Consider the following 18746-nt stretch of genomic DNA (forward strand, 5'->3'; position numbering starts at 1 on the left):
ATTGTTGGAATACTTGATGTTGAATCACACTAATTTAAATCCTGGAAAGGTCATAAGTGAAAATCCTGGGACCAGACATCCTGATATGCTCCAATGGCTTTGCATCAGTTTGGGACAGAATAGGTACAAAATTATTTCTGGCTGGACAGTTAAACAAAATTTATAGTTATTTTGCATCACTAGAGAAGCATAAAGTAGCCAAAGCATACTACTTAAAACCCAACAAGCCTTTCTTCTTATCCCATTACTGCTGCTGACAGAACAGACTGTTTGTAGACCAAGATCCGATGATTGTTCATATGGCAGTTCATGATGATGGGTCACTAGGAGAGATACATGGAGGAAGCTTAAGACCAGCCTTGCAAACACATAGTCATGTGGTTAATTTTAAGCAAGGGAGTAGCTGTGTTGGTTTCCACATAGCCAAGCATTTAAAGATCAGTGTCTGCCTGTTTAAATGATCAAATTCAAAGCAGTATTTTCAGTCACATGCATAACCACCAAATTATTGCGGTTTAGGGATGAATGTGTACAAACTGTTACATTTCGTTTCTTAAATACATTTTATATATAATTTCCAGAACTGATACTTTACTGATACTCATATATGAGAAAAGTATCAGTCCTGGAAATAAATGAGAATTGAAATGGCAGCAAAAAAATAATGACTCCTTCTATAATATACAGATTTTTAAAAATGCAGATTAGGTAAACATATACAGTACACAGCAAATTTGAAAACATGTATTACTTACACGATTGGTACTAACAGCTCCTTTAGTGCTAATAAGACCTTTCATAGGAATAAATCTAAAGAGGGTTTTAAAAATGCATTCTGTTAGCTTGATAGATGGAGCCATTATGTTCAGTCATATAAACACGTATTTTGGAAATTATGAAAATGCATATTTTTTTCCTTAGTATACTACCAATACCTGGGGAAATGTACTGGGGTATTGAACTACATAGATAAAAATGGAGAGAATTTTGAACACGCATCCTATTAAAAAGGCTGAAAGTGTAATGACTGCTTGAACAGAGCAAAGCACTCACAAATTACTTATGGACATTTTAACAAATTAGTCACCTGCAGTATATATTTATTTTAAGGGAAGGATACTTTTTAATTATTTGGGTAGCTCAAAACAGTATTAATTTGGTAGAGGGTCAAGCTAATACTTAAATGTTGTTCCTGCCCGATTTTGTTTTTATTATTCAGTTTTGTATGAGATTTTCATCTTTAATACTATACACAGAGATTACCATCTTGATGTTTATCTCCCACAGTAGCAAAAGCATTGCAATATTTTCTCTGTTTCCCATTCCCAGTACAGGAAAAAATACAAATCCTGTACTGCAGACAAGCATTATGTTGCAGTAAATTCCAGAGGCCAGATTCATAGCTGTCATACACTGGTGCAACTCCACTGAGTTCAGTAGAGATCCAGTGATTTGCACCAGCTGAAGATTTGGCTCAATCATTTATAGGCATAAGGAAAAAATGGTCAAAATGATTTATGCTGGGTTATTTTAGCCAATTAGGGTGTGTCAACGTGTTGCCCTATGGTGGTGTAATGATGTGCTACATTGCCATACGGCATAGTATGGTGACATAGCGATCACGTGGGTTTGCACATTATCACCAGCTACATCGCTGTAGCAGCATGCTCCCCAGTTACAGAGCGCTGCTGTGGCAATGTGGCAGCGAAATCTAACCCTGTGCCACCTGTACTGCGCCATGCTTTAATACTTCCAATAGGGTCCAAAAGGAAATATTAAAGCACCATGATGTGTAGACGCACCCTTAGATGAACATTTGGACCAGGGGAGTGTCCTTTAAAACTGATGCCTATCATAGAAAACAAAGGAAATTGAATACCAATAAAGGAAATATAACAAAGATTATTACTAGCTTCCTTCTTTCCCCCCCTCCATGGCACTTCATTCTCCCCTCTGCTGAAATAAACCATGCAAAGAGAAGGAAACTTGGCAAATTTGAACTTGAGGAGTTAGAAATTCTACTGCCAGGGTAGGATGGTAGTAGAAGTTAGTTAAAGTCAGCTGTCCCTTATATAAAAGGTTTCTGCAATCAAATAGAGATGTATGAATTCCTTGTCCTTTTCAGTTCTGCCTCTTCTGCCCCATTACCCCCTGATCTTTGGGGGAAGATCCTTTTCCCAGTCTGTATCTCCACACTACTCCCAAAAGGAGGCTTCACTGTGAAAAGGAAGAAGCCAGCACATATTAATAAAGAGACTCAGTATTTTTTTTTTTTTTTGGTTTCCCCATCAGGCTTGGGGAAACTAAGAATCAGGAACTATCTGATTCATCTCCAAATTTGGGGAATCTCTCCCTTCAGAGAAAAGCTTTCTCAAAATTGGGAAGGGAAGGCAATCAGCATGAGATGTCTCTGCCTTTCTCCATGCCTGAAGCAAGGTTATGGGTGGAGGATCTAGTCAAGCATGGTTGTACAGGAAAGCATGAAGACTAAAGAAGTATAACTAGCAGGGAGACATTTGTAAATGGAGAATGTTGTGTAGAAGGTTTGTTACTTAAGGTTGACATACCTGGTTATGCTAATGTTTTTATTTCGTTTTATAGTTTGGGAGGCCTCACAGCAGTAGGGGATCTTATGCACAATAGGAACTTCAAATTCATATAAATGAGGGGAAGCAAGGACTTTTTAAAATGAGGCCATAGATTTCTATGAATTTTCTTCTTTTTTTTTGGTGACTATAGTGCTGTTTGAATTAAGGGCCGTTTTAATTTTAGAAGACAAATACCCTTCCTTCTGATAGAAGAGATAAAGGGGAACTCATAGGAACATTATTCATTACCATTTTTCATCATCTAACAGGTAGATGACATCAAAATTCTTCAAAATACTGTTTCTAGTCCAGTTCTTGGCCAACAAATTGAGCAAAATTAAATATAATATGTATCTGCTGATGCATTTTTTTTCATGGAGCGTGAATCACCTTACAACTTAGTCTTTACTTTTACTATATATGTAGGGTTCCTAGTCCCAGAGAAGCAGAGAATTTTCATTTGAATCATTATTATTGAAGGCCACATTCCTTTTATAATCCATGGATTCCTCTTTCTTCGTACAGTACAAAGCATCTAGGATTGTAGCAGCCAGGTTCCTATGAGGTTGGTATTCCAATCTGTCAGTGGAAAAATGCAAAACGGCATTTGATGAAGTGAGCTTAGACTCGTGAAAGTTTATGCAAGTCTGATTTAGTTAGTCTCTAAGGTGTAACTCTACCCTGCCTTCCTTATCAAGACCGCACCCAGCACTTACTATTCAAGGGAAAACCAAATCCAAGGTTGCTTCCCTCCAGAGTTACTTTCTGACTTGCACCTTATACTATGAATTTTGTCACTTATTCCCCAAATATTGTCAGACTTTAGATAGATATTAGACAATACTTGCTAAGATTTTCTTAATTTTTAGTAGCTGCTTCTATTTGATAAATTGTACTATTTTTATTATATTCTGTACATACTTCAAAATCTTTCAAACAAAGAACCCAGCCTTTACAGGCAGTTTCCTTTTACTTATTATCATGTGATAAAAAATATCTTATTTAAGGCTAGTCTTTAAAATGAAGAATGTCAGAGTTTGATTTCTGTTGATCAAAATACCATAAAGCATCAAGGTACTCACCCAGGACTTGAATCACTCAGTTAAAAGGATTAAACAGATACAATTGTTCAAATACAAACATGTATTGCCTGTAACAAAAAAGTTAAATAATCTTCATGAAAGAGAAAATGAGTCCCCCTGAGTGTCACTCTGTTTGCATATTAGCACATAGCAAGGTTTCTGCCAAGCTACTCTGACTGACTGCTGCAGATGCTCTTTCTCAAGTATTCTGAGTCAGATCTTTAGTGCAAGTCTTTGGGGACAAACAATAGCACCTGTTCCTCACAAGATATCAGGCCAGTTAGTCCATTCATGTATCTTTAATGAAGCTCTGGGGCAGATGGCGAAAAATGGCATCATCAACAACTTAGCTCAGAGGAGACAAAAGGGAAAGTGTCGATCCAACAATACGCTATTTTTACGAATGGGAAGAGACAGAGTCTAAGTGTTCTTCATACATCTGCTGCTGTCTTGGTTTTCAGAAAGACCTGAGGAACATCCTAGCAATTAAAATTTCTGGGCAAGAAGCCGATTTTATGAAGTTCACCATTCAACCCTCTCCCCCAGCATGCACACACAGATGCATGCAGACATGCACACATGCACCCACTCACACACACATCAAGTTGTGAGGCATGAAGAGTCAATACCATACTTTTTGGCAATCATTTTACTTCTTTAACAACTCATGGATTAGTTATAACAGTATATCCACTATATCTCTGTTCATCTGTGCTATTCATTTGGTTTTATGCTGAGAATAGAGACATTTATTTGTAAAACAATTCTTGGCAAAATCAACAATGAATATAATCATTGCTTTAGATTTAGGTCCAAGAAAGTTAAGGAGTTTAGTTATGTCTCAACAACAAGCAAAAGCCTAATTCATAAATGTAGGAAAGCCCTAGATTTTTCTTAAAAATAGTATTTGATATGTATGAAAAAAAAACCTTCTCCAGCAATTAAGCAAACATTTCACAGTCTGTGTGACTATGTAAACCACACTGAAGTCATGGAGCTATTCTGATTATGTTAGCTAAAGATATGGCCCAATATTTGGGCATGTATTTTAAATAATGATTGCAATGGATAGCCTGAGCATACAAAGATAATATTTTTAACTGTTTAGTGAAACATGAGATTTTCAAAAATAATTTTCAGGCATTTGGAATCAGATGTGTGTTTGAAAATTATCATTAGGCAAAGTCTGGGTGAAGTCACTAGGGGAGAATACGTTTCTTATTAGTTAGGTTTCACATAACTCTTGTGAGATAGGTACTGATGGTACTGAGGCATGGGCAAGTTAGGGCCAATATTTTGAACTTTGGTGGCTGTTTCGGGTTATTCAGCTTAAGGTAACAGGTTGTTCTGAGCTGGGCAACCAAAGATTGAAGCACCCAAGAACCTACCGTATTGGCTACGTTAGAAAAAGTCCTAAATAGCTTGTCAGCAAGTCATTGACTGATATGTTAAAAAAAACCATATGAGGTATGATTCTCAGCCTTTAGATATCACTGATAGGGAACTGTCAGAAACTACCAGGGTCCAGAAATGGGCTAAGACAGGTTACATGCCTCTTTTATTTTTCCTGCATGTACAGTGAGGTCTGCAATCACCGCTTGGCCAAAACAAGCTCCTGAGGGAGTTCTGCATGAGCCCTGAGCTCACCAGCTAATTGGGACAGGGTCTGACTAGACTCCCTGCTAGGCTCTGGAGCCCAGGGGGTGAGTGCTGCTGCTGTTTGCCCTGCTTGACTCTCCCCCTGCCCACTAAAGTCAGGGAAAGAGGAAAGGAGGGGCCAGGTAGTGGTGCAAGCACTCACCTCCTTAGATTTCAGAGCCCTGTGAAGACAGAGACTCCAGCTAGACCTGGTGCTGAGAGCTCTCCTGAGCTCACCAAAAGGGTGGGTACAACCATGCTGCTGAACTCCCTTTGGATCTGCTCCTGGTAACAGTGAATATGTTATTTTCTTTCTTTGGAAATTTCCATCAAGGGAGAGGAGCTTAAATGCCCTCCCGGTGTTCCTTCAGAGCCCTACTGATGGAGTCTTTGTGGTTGCACTGAATCGATGTGTGCGTTGGTTCCCTACCTACCTTCCCCATTTCTTTTGTGCCTGTGCTGGCACCTTGAGACCCTCAAGTGGAAGGAAGAGTTTGGGTACCTTAAGCCCCTACTATGTTACATAGATTATGCAATTAACTGGCTAATCATGCAATAGCTTTAGGCCAGCCACATGTGCAAAGTAATTATTGCAAGATAATAATGACTATCCAGCTATAAGATGAGCCAACCAGCTATAAAGTTAGCTGTGTAACAGCTCTATAGCTGACTTCTGTCCTGCTTTAATCTGAACATATAGCAGTGCTCTTTCACTGTGCCAGTCCCCTAGAAGGACTACCTGCTGTTGATGACCAGGAGGGATCAGTTGGATTAGAATCTACCTTGAGAAAACTGCAGATGATTGTGAAACACAGAGAATTCAAATCCTTCCAATTGTTCCCTCTGTCAGACACTGACATTGTTTATACTTGTTGCACACTTACATTCAAGTAATGTACAATAAAACTTAATGCCATTATATCAGAAGTTAAGGCTGGTATTGGGCACGTGGGGATCAACTCCAATTTAACCAAGCTGAGCTCATACGCTAACATTCACAACTAGGCTTACCTCAGCTAAAATGAAAGAAATAGCTTCCCAAAGCTAGTTTTTTTCACGCCCCAGCGCTATGGCAGTAATTGCACAAAGACCTTTTTATTATAAGTTGATTTTCTTGAGAAATGGATTCAGAAAAATACTGTAAAGTGTTTATTTTTTGCTTGACCTTTATTAACCTACATCTTAGGGCTTTCCCCAGAGAAGAGTTGTTGGTAAATTAACCCTCATAGACATACACAGTAGCATTTCTGCACTGCATCAGTGGCTGTGAAAGGAACAGGGATATGACAAGAAAATTTGACGCTATTTAAACAATGTCATAGGTCAACATATGGGATTTGGCCAAAAAAAGTTTTTAGGAATTAAAATGAAAAGAAATCACTTGAAGTTTAGTTTAACTTTTTAATAGTATTTAATACCACCCATTTATGGTGGGATAAGAAGGCAAAAATTCTTTCCTTCTGGAAAAATAATTCCTTTCTACACTTCCTAGTTTTGATATATAAACTGTTAGATGTTTACTTTGCTACTAATCAGAAAAATCCTGTTGTCAACCCTTCAGTAATTTGGTGGAGGGGAGGTAGGCAAAAAACTACATATGATCCTATCCAGTATCTCTGATATGTGGATAGCATAAATAAAGAAACCAGGAAATTAAAACATGAATTTAAAAGACACGATTCCATATGTGGAATACAAGTGCTGATATAAGGTGAAGAATTTTCTGCTTTTGCATGTTTGTGTTCTTTGATACGTTTATTAAGGTCAAATGAAATTTGATATAGTAGGATTTATTCTGAACTGGTCTCTGAATACAACTCCATAATTACAGAGCTACATGATAGTGCATAAAGCTATAAAACTGCTTAGACAGACAAGCAATTTATGTGTTACAGAGAGGTGTGCATGGCAAAGGATATTAGTTTAATTGGGAGCCAAGATGTTGTAGCCTTAAATCTTAAGAGCTAGGGTGTTGTCTAGGAGACTATTTAGCATACTGTGGTGAGATGTTGAAATAACATACCTGAATTGTTGGTATATATGTATACCAACAATTCAGGTATGTTATTTCAATATCTCACCATACATATATATATAGTATATATATACTAACATAGGATAGATATATATACATACACTAACAATGCAATAGTGTAAGATCCCAGAATTAAAATTGCCCTAAGGACATTAATATATGGATGTCAGAATGGGTTTTTAGATATGAAGATACCTCTGAAATGCCTGTCAATGTAATATCCAAGCACCCAAAGAAGAAAAATATGAAAAAGTAATAAAAATGCATGTCAGATTTTTAAAAAGAATCTTTATGGTATATTTATAAAGGTTGATATCTTTTTCATATAGTAAAATGCAAGCACCAGGAATAATAAGAAAGGAATCAGCCAGAAGTAGGAGAAAGTGGAGTTCACTGAGACTGTTACACCTTTGACACCAAGGGGAAACAATGTTAGTGAGGACTTTGATGTGATAATGTGAAATTGGCAAGGATTACTTTAAGGAGAAGCTTCTGTGGGACTGTATGAACACAAGAACACTATCAGTGCTGGAGAAATACCTGTCAAGACAAATTTGTGCTATTTCTGATCAGAGGCTCTCTTCTGTTTAGCAGGTTCAGGGTCACATGCCTCCGCTCATGATCCCAATTTTTCCACACGACCAGCGGACATTGGCAGCGGCTGCTGCAGCCCAGCAGGGATTCCTCTTCCCCCCAGGAATAACTTACAAGCCAGGTAAGTTGACAGGGATATGAAGGTATTCAACATGTTAAGATATTAGCTGTGACTTCTCTTGTGATCTGTCTGGTATAGCTGATGTTACACAAAAGGACTAGCTGAGTGAAAATAATTTGAAGTTTTGTAAGTCTCATTAGAAATAACTTCTGGGTTTATAAGGGATATAAGGAAAATTGGGTATTGAGCACCATAATCAGTTTACCATATCCCACAAAACCATCTGCTCTGTATTTATTGACCCACTTGCCTCCCAATTTGCATTTGGCACACCCTGTTTCTTTATACAAAAGGTACATATCTTTTCTTATGTGTCTTATCTGTAGCATGTATAGTATACATTCTCATCTTTTGTGCAAAAATTCTTAGCCTTAATTAGTGATAAAAGCAAAAGCAGGTATAATTTAATTATCATGCTTCACATGGGCAACTTTCTGTTTGATTTCAATGTGAATAAAAAGGTTTCAGAAATTCAATCCCAATCATCATTCAGACTTGTAACAGGTCACATAACCTTGCAGTGAAATATGTTTTGAGATGATTTAGCAAATGTTATGATTTCTTTCTTTATTCCTCTGAGTTTACTGGACTCCTGGGGAATTCAATTAGGGATATAATGGTTTGAAGCTACTTTCAGAGCCTCCTTGTAAACAGGGTTTTAAATGTTTAAAGACATGTTGCCAAAGGAATTCAATGCAGGAAGATAGTTAAGTAAATACAAGTCAACCTTATTTTCATTTGTATGTTCTTTGTAAGTGACCTCAGCCCAGAAGCAGTAACCTTATTTTGCTCATTAATAAAATTCTCTGTCAAGCCGTCTTTAGCATATTAACCTGATAAATAATAACCACAAAACCTGAGCATAACAGTTTCTTTGGATATTAAACGCAAAATGTACAAAGTAAAGTGTTGATCCTGTTTCCACTGAAGTTAGTTGGACTTTTGCAGTTGACTTTAGCAGGGATGGGATCAAATCCAAAGAAAAAGCCTCATAATGTAAAATATAAACAGCATATTAAAGAACAGCCAGGTTGAACTGAAAATCTCTTCAAGCAAGTTAACTTAAATATTTGGTGAAATAGGACCAGATAGGTTTTCAGCAAGCATTTTTGTTTGTCCCCTTCCATTCTATCTCTTTATTCTAGAGGAATTCTTCCTTTTGATAATTATCTTTTATATTGTGCTTTTCAACCTCAGGAATCCCAAAATGCTTTTCAAATTTAGCAAACTGATGCACAGTCTGTACATGGAGAACAGTTCATCCACTTCTGAAATGCAGCTCTGGGTGGCATCAAACTGTTTAATCACACACAGCAGTACAACATTTGAGGATGGGAAACGAAGAGTATCTTTTCCAGCTGAAGTCTCTGGAAGTCACAAGGAAGCATAATATAATTATCAGACTTGGAGCTTGTCCAGAGTTGAAATCATTTCTCTTATGGGCCATGATTTATAAAAAGACCAAAGCATGTGCTTTAGTCCCATTGATTTGATCCTTTCTGATAAGCATTGATTCCCTGAATTGGGAGTGCAAGCACCACTGATAACCAGGAACTTGGTTTTACTTCCCACCTGAAAGTTGACACATCAAACAGCACTTTGCTCCATCAGGCTAGGCAATTGAATTGGGTGAATACTGACTTAGAGGGAACAGTACCACTGATTAATTGCCCACACAGCTTGCTGCCACTCCAAGGTGTTCCTTAGCATTGCCATCCAAATGCAGACCTTAACTCCATGCTGCTTTGCTTGTGAACCTGCCATCTTCCACAGTGCCAGGTGCTGTAGCTTGAGGCTATTTTCAATGAAGAAAAAAGGTCTGTATAGCAAATGTTTAAATAATAAAGAAATGGTCAAAACTGGAGTTAAGGGAGTCTCAGAACATTGCTAATGAGACATGGCACTATTCCCTAGTAAGTAACTGGTTTGAAGCCAGCTTAGCTTGTTAGAGACCAGAAGTCACTATGATTGGACTTTTTCAGTGGCTTGTGGCAAATGACTATATTTATATTTTAATGTATTTATTAAATTTCATAGCATGTATTGCCAAAGTAGCTGGCTCTTTTAGTAGTTTCTCTTGGACAAATCTCATCATAAAAAAAAAAAAAGCACCACCACAGTTGGTATTGATTAGTCCCCGCTTTTGGCAATCGCAGTACAGAGGATAAGAAATTAATGGAAATAAGAGATGAACTTACACTCTCTTTCTTAGACATGGCTCCTCGGCATCATGACTCAGGGACTTGAAGGAAGTTTGTGCCCCTTACTATTTGTATTCTGCCCCTTGTATAAATAAATAGAAAACTTTAATTTCCAGGGCTGTCAATCTAATTTCAAACAAAATACTTTCAATATTAACATTTTTCCTCTCAAGTTTCTTTTAAATTTTTAGCTCTTCTAATTCTAAGCAGTGTTTACTGTACTTTCTTTTTTCGTTTGGAAAATACAAAAGGATGAGCTAACAGGAGCTGCTGGGTGTGCTGAGCACCTTCAAAAGTTGGTCCCCAGATTGTACCCCCTCCATTCCCCTCTGCCCCACCAAGGAAAACACCTATTAACTTCTCCCCACTCACCTCCACCCCACCCCCCCCCTAAAAAACAAACAAACAAATAAGCAGTGGGCCAGATAATTCTCTTTAATGGGAGGGAAAAAGAGGAAAGAAACATTGGAGCAAGCAAAACCTAGTGAGGTTCTTTATCTGGAATATACTGGGGAGGCCCTACAGAATGTACAAGTTCGAGTCTCTATAAAAAATCTGTTAGGAAGAAAGCTCCTTTCTGATTGCAGCCATGGTGTATGGTGACTGCAGCCTTGCTGGCTTTTCTTTCCATGTGTTGGAACTCTGGGAGATGAACCAGGCAAAAACTAACAAGCAGTGATCACAAGTAATAAATACATACAAAATGAAGTCCCATGCTTCCTTGTGTATCTCAAAGTGGTGTAATATAATTTTCCGGCATGGTAAATACTAATTGAGAAATCAGAGCTGCATAGATCACCTAATTAATTTTTTATACGTTTTTCAGTATTTATACTGTATACTGGATTAATTAAAACTTTAGGGTGCTGTGCAGCTCAAATTACTGTTGTGACTACTGACCTGCAGTTACTTGAACCTTCCAGAATACCTTGCTGTGGAGGTTTCACTTTATTCCAATTGGATGTTCACAATGGCAGCTGTTTGCTAAGAGATGCCACAGAGTTATGGTTATTTTTGTACTCTAAGTAGAGTAAGAGAATTGTGTTGACCATTTAATGGTGTCCACTGTGTCTGCTCTTGGAACTTATGAACAGGGATCCTGGTTTTCTCTGATAAAAAAAAATCCCCAATTTTTGGATTAAATAAAGTAATCCAAAATCACACTTTTCTGTAATCAAACTGAAACCCCACTAATACATAGATATATCTAGATTCTATATCTAAATATAGATATAGAATCTAGATATATCTATGTATTAGTGGGGTTTCATTTTGATCATGGAAAAACGTGGATTTATGTTATTCATTAGGCCTGTGCTAAGCGGCTAGTATTTGCTTTGGATTCAGCTGATTCGGGGTACAGGGATTCGATTCTGTGATCCAAATCACTGTCCCAAATCGATTTGGCTGAATCTAATTCAGAGATTTGGCCACCGCTGAATCAGCCGAATCTCCGAATTGGCCTCATCCCCTCCCTGCTTTCAGTGGCCTGCTCCCAATGGCCTCGCCTGCTCTTCCAGCTCCTGGCTCTTTTAAAAAAAGCCTGCATTCACTGGCTGCTGCCAGGTGGGGGGGGGAATTCCCGCTGTCTCATGCCACGTGGGGGGCTCTGCCATGAGCCCCTAACTCCTGCCCACTCCCCCAGGCTCCCTATGGCTGTCTCACCTGCCCCAGCTCCCAGCCCTTTCAAATCCTCCCTTCCCCCCCCCCCCCCCCGATTCACTGGCTGCTGCCAGGATGAGGCCATCCTGCTGTCCCCCTACTTCCCCCTGCTGCATGGGGGGAGTGCTCTGCCATGAGCCCCCAGAATCCCTGAGGCTACTGCAGCAACTGGTGTGTGTGGAGGTTTTTTGTTTTGTTTTGTGTTTTAAGGGCCGGGAGCTGGGGCAGGCAGGGATGCATGGGGGGACTGGAACAGCAGGCTCATGGCAGAGCCCCCCACATGGTGGGGGCAGCGGGGATCGTCCCCCCGCCTGGCAGCAGCCAGTGAGTAGGGGCTTTCTTTTAAAGAGCTTTGAGCTGGGGCAGGTGGGGCAGCCATGTGGGGAGGGGCCTGGGATAGCAGGCAGGGGTCGGGGGGTGTTCAGGAGGGCTGGGGGAGCTGGCAGGGGATGGGGCCTGGCAGGGGTCCCCCCCATGGTCCTCTCCCCACTCCTCCACCCCTTATTTACCAGCATGGAGTCCAGGTCCTGCTCCCTGTGGCAGTGAGCAGAGACTGCCTGAATTGCCGAAACTCTTCAAATCTTTTCCGAATTGATTTGGAGAGCTTTGAATCGATTCGGACCTTTTAACTGGTCTCCTGATTTGATTTGGATTCAGAGATTTGGCCACCAAATTGGGCCGAATCTCCTTTGAATTGAATCAGCACCTGAAGCTTCGCACAGCCCTATTATTCATCAGCAGGAATCCTGGTTTTCTTTGATAAAAAATTCCCAATTTTCAGATTTAAAAAAGTAATCCAAAATCCTAATTTTTCTATGATCAAAATGAAACACCACTAATATAGGTACCTAAATGTGAATTTTTTATCAGAAAAAACCCAGGATCCCTGCTGATGAATTACATAGATGCCAGGCAGTTCTTTCTCTTCCCCCAGACAGAACAAGATATTCTACTTGCCTTGACCATCATATACAGTCAGGCTAGTGGGAATATTACAGGGTTGGAGCATCATACAACTAATCAGAAAGTCTCATCAAGTGGTTTGTCCTAGTGGGATAGTAATTTTCTATCCAGTATATGGGGTTGTGTGAAGGAGAGTTTTAGTTCCTTCCATTTTGCAGTTCGTCAAGGTGTTGCCTCCTGCAAGTTCCATGATCCTAGTGAAGGAATAGGCAGTGAGAATTGGGGAAGGCCAAGGATGTGGATTAGTGGGATGCAGGATTCAGGCTATTCTCTAAACAGTTGTGCCAAGCCATCTTCTGCATGACTGAGTATTGGGAGCTATACAACAAGCTGACATGTCTTCTGAATACATTCACTAGATTCACTTCTTCTGCACTCTCTGTGGCTGTGGATTAAAAGGTCAGGGATAATTTCTTCTGGATAGTATCTTCTGAAAATACTGTTGTGTATCATTACAGTTCATTTTAAGTTGTGGAAGGTGCCAACTTTAGGAACTTCAGACAGTTTGGGACTGAGCTGAGACAAAGGGTGAACTCCGCTTTTGTGCTTGATTGAGGTGCGGTGTTAGTCTCACTCATATCTCATCTAAATCTGAGATTGAGCATGACTAGAATAGTTGAGACATTACTTCTCACTGCCTATCTGGATGATTCTGCTATTTACGCTAAATTCAGCTTTTCTAGTTTCATTGCTGTAGTCCTTCTAATATAAGATACTTTTAAAAATAAAGTATTTCCTATAAAAATGACCTGTATCTTAAATTCAAGTTAAAAAAAGGTAAAACGTTCATATATGCACCATAAATGTATCTTTCAATTTAAGAAAAAAAAAACATAAATCACCCAGTAAAGTCATAAAACTGGGGGTCATCTTAAATTAAACAGTGTTTGATATTTGTAGGGATGTGGCATCTTGGTAATATAGAGAAATATGAAAATAAGAATTGTTATTTCATTCCCGTCTGAGTGGCAAAAAACAATGGAAAATGTAGATGCACCTTTGGCTTGATTCTCCTCTTAGTTACTGTGGGGTGAACCAACACTAGTACCACTGCAATCAATGGAAATGCTTTGGCTGAGAGAAATGAGGGGTAATTAGGCCTGTTGTTGACAGACTGAACTTCAAAAGGCTCACACCATATATAACATTTGTTGGGAAACCAAGCATAAGCTTCTCAGAGGACATGTATAGCTAACGTAAATGACTGACATCCTTTCAAGTCTACTGAGATTGATTGACACACATCACTACTATTTCCAGTTGCTGAAACCTTTTTTTCAGTAGTCTTGTCTTAATGTTGCTGCAGTTCTAATTTGTAAAATGTAATGCTGTATTCGAAGTAAGCTGCTGTTACTGTTGGCAGATGAAGATAGAAAGTATGTATCAGATCAAGGCAGATTACAGTTTAGTGAGCTGGCTGAGTATCTCTGTATGAAAGAGATGCTTAAAACAATCCTATTATGTATATTGTTTCTAGTGGAAATTCCGTAAGACTCCATTAAAATCCTTGCATTCCCCATTTGCCTTGTCCTGGTTGGAACCAGGAATCAGTAACCTCAGGAATCGCTATAACAGCTCATATGTTCTAAAACGCAGTGTAACAGCTGGAACTAGGAGTAGCCAGCTGAAATGTTTCAGCAGGGATTTCTACTAAATGTTTTACTGTAAGCAAACACTTTCCTGCGTAACCCCATTTGCTGATGCGTCATGACCCCAATATGAAACTGCTGGGTGATCTCTGCTTCAGAGAAAAGCACAAGGAGTTGAACAGGTGTCATTAGATGGGACAGACTCTTTCTAGCAACTCCATAGACTATTGCTGTTAACAGCTGGATCAATCCTAATATTTTTGCACAAAAACAAAACTTGCCCTGTATACAACTCAGCAGGGTGAGACATCAGCTTTGTAATCTTCATGCAAACTAGCAAAGCTAGGATGGAGTTGAGTAGAGGCAGCTGCCTGCTCTTCTCAGGCAGTTTATTACAAAGGAAAGTGCACAAATGTCAGTTTCCAACTTCCTGTTAGATGACTTTACGATTTTAAGTTTTAGTCCCAAAGTGCTTAACATTCCACTAACTCTAGGTGCCCAAGGCAAGATCAAGTGGAACCAATGTACGTCTTCCTGAATGAGTTTTAGAAGTCAAAGGGTTTCTAGGGTTTTTTGCCTCCCTAACCACCAAGTCTTCATCTGAAAAGCAAGGCCCTGCCTCCTGTGAATAAGATCCATTGAACTTCATTGCTATAGCCAAGATGCACTAAGAGACAGTCACTTGGTTTAAATCCAAAACTGTGTGGTACAATTATGTGCTGCCTTCATTCATTTAGAAATGTTGCTCAATCTGACAAGTGAAACAAAAGTTGGGCAAACTTTGTATGGCTTGTAAACACCAATTTATATATAAACAATAGCAGTGGAATGTAAACAGACAATCAACAAAGCAGAGAGATTGAAGAGATCAGTTCGCAAAGCAAGGATTGTTCAGATTTTCTTCTTTAGGCATTTGTTTGACTCCCTTGTTGTCAAAGGCCAGCACATGCTGGTGCCTAATTCAGACCTGTTTCAACATGTTTTGTCTTCCTTTGTACAAATTTAAAAAGAATGGGTCCTCACGCAAGCATTCCAAATCCAGAAACAAATTTGAAAAAAATTGCTACAACATGCTGACTGATTTCTTGCCAAGACAGCTACTGAGCAGCTTCTTGATCCATCTCGCACTGAGAAAATTAGAGGGGGAAAATATGTACCTTCTGTAATTAAAAATTAAAACCAGTCCATGCCAAAGTGAGTGCTCACTTTCCTCAAGGGGGAAAAATAACCCCTACCTTTGCTCTGCTTTTAGTATGGGGTGTCAACAACGTGTTCCCTAAGTGTGGGGTATTCACTTTTGTTCTCAGAATAATGGTAATATGATACTCCAGGATTTGACCAGGCAGAGATTAGATGATTTTGGGGTTGCTAAATTATGAACCAAAAGAGGAATACATGATTTAAAAAAAAAAAAGAAGGCTACATACTTTTCATTAGCCCAAGGAAAAAAAAATGTTTGTAGCTAGCAGGTAAGCCAGAGAGCACTATAGGATGTGGTAGAGATACTAATAAATTAACTGTGTAGCCAAAAACTATATATATATATATATATATATATATATATATATATATATATATATGTGTGTATATCTCCAACTATTTCAACCCATAGAAGCATGACAGCTGTGAAAAAGGAGTGCCTCAGGGAATTCTTTTAGAGTTTGATTTTTTTTTTAAATATGTTTGACATGGAAAATGTTTTAGTACAAATAAAGCAACTGGTATTGAACTTAAAAAGTGGGGGGGGGGAGAGGGAGGGAGGGAGGGAATAGATTGCTGTGTGGAACAGGAATGAATAATTCATGATATTTAAAGAGAGAATGCCTCCGAAATGTTCTGCAAGGCCATCCGTGCTGATAGCTTGAATCGTTATTTTCCCCCCATTTAAAGCATCATTAATTCAACATCTTTGTGATTTTTTTAAAAAAAACCTGGTAAAATATTTACCAAAGAAACATTATTTAACTTAGATTAGGATATTTCTTGTTCAGATAATTTAGTTTAGATATGAAGGAGATAAGCAGAATTACTTAGCCATAAAAAGACAGCTCAGTTCTATCAGAAAATAATTTAGTTGTTTTTTTTGTTTTGTGTTTTTTTTTTAAACACTGGAAACTAAAATCAACCTCATGGAAGGGGAAAAATAAGATCAGATATTTTGAACATTACTCCGTAGGATACCAGTACAATATAGTGTTAGTGAACGCATTGTAGCAGAGCTCCATATGCAATCAGAAGCCAATTGTTACTGGACTGTGTACAAGCACATACTGTGCTCAATGGTCTGATGAGGTATTATGGATATGATGCAAAGAGACCTTGTGGATTAGAAACTCACAATTTGTTAAAGAAGTGAAATAACATTGGCGTGGAGCAAGCTGAGTACAGTAGCACTTCAGGTGGTAAACAGGGGGAGTTCCAAGGAATCTAGTGAAGGCTTCGGGTAATCATGTATATCTAGGGAAGAAAAAAACCCAACCCTTGGAATGATTATATTATTCTGGATCCCTTTGTGCAGTGTCTTCATTATTGCAGTCTACTTTCAGTGTGCAAAAGTTTGTGCAAAACAGCTTGATTATTATAAATGTGAAAAATGTGCAGAGGAGCAGCCTATTAAAATATAGCCTAGAGATAGTACATAATACTGACTTTAAATAAGAAGCCAGAGCCAAAATGATACTTCATTAAATCATGGTTATTGTGTAATTTATCCATCACTGTATTAATTTTTATATTACAGGTTCTACTGTTAGACTACGTTCCTTGCCAGTATTCTTTCATTCTTTACATTGTCTAAGCCTGTTAACAGCACTGTATGACAGGGACCACTGCAATGGCTTGGAAGTGGGAATGCCTATAGTATGTCATAATATACCAGGCTGCTGCACTTGTGTCAGACTGACAGTAGGTCTGATTGTGTGGCATATTAATTATCCTACTAGTGCAGAATACACAACTCTTCATGTGACTGTCTAATGAGGGTGATCGGCACATTCCTGGCTGAAGCCCTAAAAATGTTATTTAGAAATTTAATTTTGTGTTGTTTGTATGTTGTGAGCTTTTTCTTCTATCATATATCCATTATGATTAAAAACACCTTCCACCTGGGCATCTCAAGGTACTTTATGAGGTTCATTTGATACTCAGGGCACCCTAGTGTAATGAGGAAGTTTTTGTTGTCTGCATCTTATAACAGATAAACCTGAGGCATGGAGAAGTTTATGGACATGCCCCAAATCCTTCATTGAGTCAGAAGACGACCAGGAAATAGAACACAAAAAGCCTGATTCTAAGCAGAACTGAACAACCCCCTCTCCCATTAACTTTTAGTGGATGCTCAGTACTTCACAGAATTGAGCCTCAACATCAGGAACTAGATAAAATATTTCAAACTGCTTTTTTTAAAGCTATTTAGCTTTACCATAAACAGTGATATGTTTATGATGTGTAATAGAGTGTACATGCTTGAATAGCACATTTATTTTTTAATGAAAATCATGAGGATCACATTTATGTTTTGCCAGTTTGCCTACCAGCTATCTGCTAACAAAAAGTTCCAAGGTAGCACGGCAAGTCTGTGCCCAGCTAAGCCTTTTGTTTTTGCAGATGTTTAGGCTTAGAGCAGGGTTGTAGAGCACAGGCAATACTAGGTCCATGTTTGCACTTGTCTGCTGCTATTCTCTGCTCATTGTCTAAACATGCATGCATTGTTCTTCTCGACAGGTGATAACTACCCTGTGCAGTTCATTCCATCAACAATGGCAGCTGCTGCTGCTTCTGGACTCAGCCCTTTACAGCTCCAGGTATGTGCCAGAACAAAAAAAATGTGGGATAGAAGCCAACACTTTAGAGGAAAACTGCTAGCCAGCTGTATGCTAAATAATGGTCTGAATGTTAAATAATTTTTTAAGCATAGCCCAGAAGGATTAACACCTTATATACTTATGGTGCTGCAAATAGAACAGCATGCTGCCAACTCTAATAATGAAAAAGAAAGACAAAATTATTATGATATTGTACATTGTATTATAGATCAACAGAGTTCCTAATTTCTTTAAATTATAAGATAAGTCAGTACAAGTTACATTCAGAGGCCTTTCCTGCTTCATTTTCTTTCAGCTTTCTCCCTCTAAGTGTAGTGTATATCTGAATAAATGTACTTGGTTTTTACTTTTTCTTCGATGGTATAGGGATGAGTGTATCATAAATTGCAAACTTTCAGCTTCTATTTTTATGTAATCTCATCCTTTCCATGTATTGAGCTGGTCAGATG

General features: G+C 38.6%; 1 protein-coding gene across 14 annotated transcripts in view; it reads left to right on the plus strand.

The window, feature by feature from the left end:
* The window catches only part of SOX6 (SRY-box transcription factor 6), a 532213-nt gene that overhangs the window by 365519 nt on the left and 147948 nt on the right, over positions 1-18746 (plus strand). For 12 of the 14 annotated variants that reach the window (XM_059722632.1, XM_059722633.1, XM_059722642.1 and 9 more), the window contains 2 exons: positions 7935-8058; positions 18197-18276. In XM_059722632.1, coding sequence (XP_059578615.1) covers positions 7935-8058; positions 18197-18276 — 204 coding nt within the window. The remainder of the gene's footprint in view (positions 1-7934; positions 8059-18196; positions 18277-18746) is intronic. The other 2 variants (XM_059722637.1, XM_059722639.1) reach the window with 1 other exon arrangement.

This window comes from Alligator mississippiensis, chromosome 2 (assembly GCF_030867095.1).
Source record: "Alligator mississippiensis isolate rAllMis1 chromosome 2, rAllMis1, whole genome shotgun sequence".
NCBI lineage: Eukaryota > Metazoa > Chordata > Crocodylia > Alligatoridae > Alligator > Alligator mississippiensis.